The 3974-nt window shown below is 43.0% G+C and overlaps 1 protein-coding gene across 1 annotated transcript; it reads right to left on the reverse strand.

The window, feature by feature from the left end:
* Positions 1-2642: 2642 nt before the first annotated feature.
* On the reverse strand, positions 2643-3645 carry LOC106973494 (14-3-3 protein zeta/delta-like; the record flags this gene model as incomplete). The annotated part of the gene is given in 2 exon segments (XM_053211056.1): positions 2643-2915; positions 2917-3645. Coding segments are annotated over 2 exon segments (918 nt in total), but the record flags the coding sequence as incomplete, so codon positions are not given.
* Positions 3646-3974: the final 329 nt, after the last annotated feature.

A 3974-nucleotide genomic window follows, 5' to 3' on the forward strand; every position in this document is an offset into this window, starting at 1 on the left:
CAGTCGGTTCAGCACCAGACTTGGGCTCAGGTCACGGTCTCACGGTCCGTGGGTTCCAGCCCCGCGTCGGGCTCTGTGCCGACAGCTCGGAGCCTGGAGCCTGCTTCGGGTTCTGGGTCTCCCTCTCTCTCTCTGCCCCTTCTCGGCTCACACTCTGTCTCTCTCTCTCTCTCAAAAATAAATAAACGTTAAAAACATTTTTTAAAAAGTTGTCACAAGAGTCAAAGAAAGATATTACAGTTAATCTTAAAAAGGAAAGTCCATCAAGGAGATATAACAACTATAAACATATAAACAGAGAAACAGTTCTACAACAATAACTGGAAGTTTTAGGTCCCCAGTTCCATAACAGATTGAGCAACCAGACAGAAATTTGGAATAGAAGACTCGAACCCATAGGCTAAGCAGACATCTGTAGAACATCTCACCCAACAATAGCAGAATAAACTCTCTTCTCAAGTGCACATGGAACATTCTCAAGGACAGATCACTTGTCAGGCCACACAACAAGCCCCCCTAAGTGTATTATTTTTTTAAATTTTTTCCCATCATCAATATTTATTGAGCATTTACAGTGTACTAGGCACAATAGAACACACAGAAAACATTGTCCCTGCTCTCGAGGAGCTTACATTCTAAAAGAAAAAAAAAATACACCTCTTTTAAAAATGGTATTTTTGTTTGGTGTTTTCTGCGAGGTACTAAGGAAATAGTCCGTAGGGTGAGCTTTGGGTATAACTTAGCCCCATCATTATTTAAAGAGAGGAAGAGGAAGGATTTTAAAGGCAGACAACGACAGACCATTCAGGAAAGATACAGTTTACAAGGAGATAAACACAATCTCATCAACTAAGGAGAGATTTGCTGCGGTAAATAGGATGAGGGAAATAGTTTGTGGGAGGCAAGCAAAGGAAGCAAGGGGTCCTCAGACATGGAGTGGAGCCAGAAAAATCATGCGGCCTTTTGTCCAAGTACACGGCCACCTAAGTAGGAATGGTTGGTGACAAGACAGAAGGCTAAAAATGGTAATCCTGTACACCTGACAAATAGAAAGAATAAAGATCAAAGTTGAAGGCAGGCTATAACAAGATCAAGAAGTCCTTAAAAACAAAAGTGATTTGGAAGCACAAAACTTAGTTAATGCTACCCAATGTCATGATGGGCCAAGAACAAGAACATTGTGGCTTCCTAAGTTAGAAAATGCCATATACCAAAATTTTAAATGGAACACGGTACTTTTTTCCCGATCAATCTCCCGTCTGGAAAAAAAAAAAACACAAGGAGAAATATGGGACATGGTGGTTGGGAACAGTAGTAGTTACAGTAGTAGTATTTTGTTGTTACGATAAACTTTGTACTTAAACTTGGTAAAAGCCCATTAGCTGCCAACAGGGAATAAGGAAAAAATTTCCAAAAATGTACAATCTCCTCTAGAGAAGTTTCAGAACCAAAAGACTAATTTACATGAAAAGCTGTAGAGAAAGTAGTTGAAAAGTCCATTCATAAACTTTTATTCCACTTACGTGAACTTAATACACGTGTTCATAACAATTATGCTTGGATTGTTCGTGAAAATTTCATAAGACATTAAACAAAGCGAGCCATCATCTCAAGTTATTTCCCCGTTGACTATTTTTACAGCACATGCATGTTAGGCAAGTATCAAAAAAAAAAAAATCACAAAAACAAAAACAAAAACAACCCTAAAAAAAGTTAAATACATGGGATTTTTGTTTTGCTGCTGTGCTTGATATACATAAAGTGATGAACATCAAGCAGTTCATTTTTACTGCATCTTTACTTGCACATTCGTTCTTAGGTTGCCTAAAACATTTAAATACAAATACAACGAATATAGCAAAAATAATGAAAGCAAACAGCAGGTAACTTTACAAATGATGGAATGTGAACCGTTTCTGCCCTCATCCAGAGCAAATTGGGCCACAACTGAAGGATCACTTCTGTAACTGTAGTCAAAGGTGTGCACATTTGAGAATGAGTACGTCACAGACGCACACGGTTCAACGTGTAATATCTACGGGACGCCCATTTCCACTACAGCCCCGTAAGTGCTCCAGACCTTAAAGTACCCACAAAAACTACACCTGTATCTGCAACCAATTACCCCTTTTGTTCGCCACCAGGACAAACCGATATGTTGGCAGTTTTCTTTGCTTAGACATGGAAGCAGTTTTAACACTGGCCCTTGTGAAGCCACGATGTACCAAAAGTACTATGCCAAAGCTTTATACTAGTATAAAAATTCCACATCCCCATATTGGCCACCTCAAGATGAAAACAGATAACTCCCTAAATGTCAACTGGCTCTACTCCCCTAATATTAAACATAAAAACCACATGGGAAATACAGAAATTCAGATAGAAGTAACGTAAACCTGCCATAAATCGTAAACAAAAAACTATTTGTGGGACAGCATGGATGACAAATGATCTACTGTGTAAATTTTTTTTAATGTTTTTTATTTATTTTTGAGACAGGGAGAGGCAAAGCATGAACAGGGGAGGGTCAGAGAGAGAGGGAGACACAGAATCTGAAGCAGGCTCTAGGCTCCGAGCTGTCAGCACAGAGCCTGACGCGGGGCTCGAACTCACAGACCGTGAGGTCATGACCTGAGCCGAAGTCGGACGCTTAACCGACTGAGCCACCCAGGCGCCCCTCTACTGTGTAAATTTTAGAATGAGGCAGACAAAAGCTGGAAGGCCGATTAATTTTCCCCTCCTTCTCCTGCTTCAGCTTCGTCTCCTTGGGTATCCGACGTCCACGATGTCAAGTTGTCTCTCAGTAATTGCATTATTAGCGTGCTGTCTTTGTAGGACTCTTCACTTAATGTATCGAGTTCAGCAGTGGCTTCATCAAAAGCTGTCTTTGCAAGAGAGCAGGCTTTCTCTGGGGGGGTTCAGAATCTCAGAATAGAACACAGAGAAGTTAAGGGCCAGACCCAATCTGATAGGGTGTGTCGGCTGCATTTCCTTTTCGCTGATCTCAAAAGCTTCTTCGTATGCTTGTTGTGACTGATCCACCGTCCCTTTCTGGTCATCGCCAGCAGCAACCTCAGCCAAGTAAGGACAGCAGTCTCCTTTCATTTTCAAATAGAAGACTTTGCTCTCTGCTTGCGAAGCACTGGGGATCAAAAACTTTTCCAAAAGAGACAGTGCATCATTGCAGATATCGCTTAGCTCGGTCTCAATTTTCTCTCTGTATTCTCGAGCCGTCTGTGTTTTTTTCTCAGCACCTTCCGTCTTTTGCTCAATACTTGAGACGACCCTCCAAGATGACCTACGGGCTCCTACAACATTTTTATAAGCAACTGAGAGACGGTTCCTCTCCTCATTGGATAATTCAGCTCCTTGCTCAGTTACAGACTTCATGCAGGCTGCCGTGTCGTCATATCGCTCAGCCTGCTCGGCCAGCGTGGCCTTCTGCACCAGCTCATTTTTATCCCTGACTGGATGTTCTGTGTCCGGAGTGGGTGGCGGCGGACGGACGGACGGACGGGGGCTCAGCAGTCTCTGGGTGGCAGCGGCGAGGCTGAGACTCTGTCCCCGGATCTCGCTGCTCACAGGGTACAGCCGCTCCGCAGACAAGGGGTTTCCTCCAACCACAGCCCCGGCAGCAGGGGCACCACAAGCACGATGACGTCAAACGCTCGCCTTCCCCTCGGATCCCCCGCAACCTTCCCAGGCTTACTCTTTCTCCAAGAACCCCTAAGTTGAAAAAGACTGAAATAATACCAATCTTCTCTGACCACAATGGAATGCAGCTGGAAATCAGGAACAGGAAGCAAAGTGGAAAATCCCAAACACGTGGGTGTTAAAGGAGCACACTCTTAAATAACCAAGGAGACAAAAAAATAAATCACAAGAGAAATTTTTAAAATACTTGAAGACTGTAGATAGAGGTTACAGGATACAGCAAATGCAGTGTGGGGGGACTCTGTAGCTATAAGTGCCTG

This window comes from Acinonyx jubatus, chromosome E2 (assembly GCF_027475565.1).
Source record: "Acinonyx jubatus isolate Ajub_Pintada_27869175 chromosome E2, VMU_Ajub_asm_v1.0, whole genome shotgun sequence".
NCBI classification, from domain to species: Eukaryota; Metazoa; Chordata; class Mammalia; order Carnivora; family Felidae; genus Acinonyx; species Acinonyx jubatus.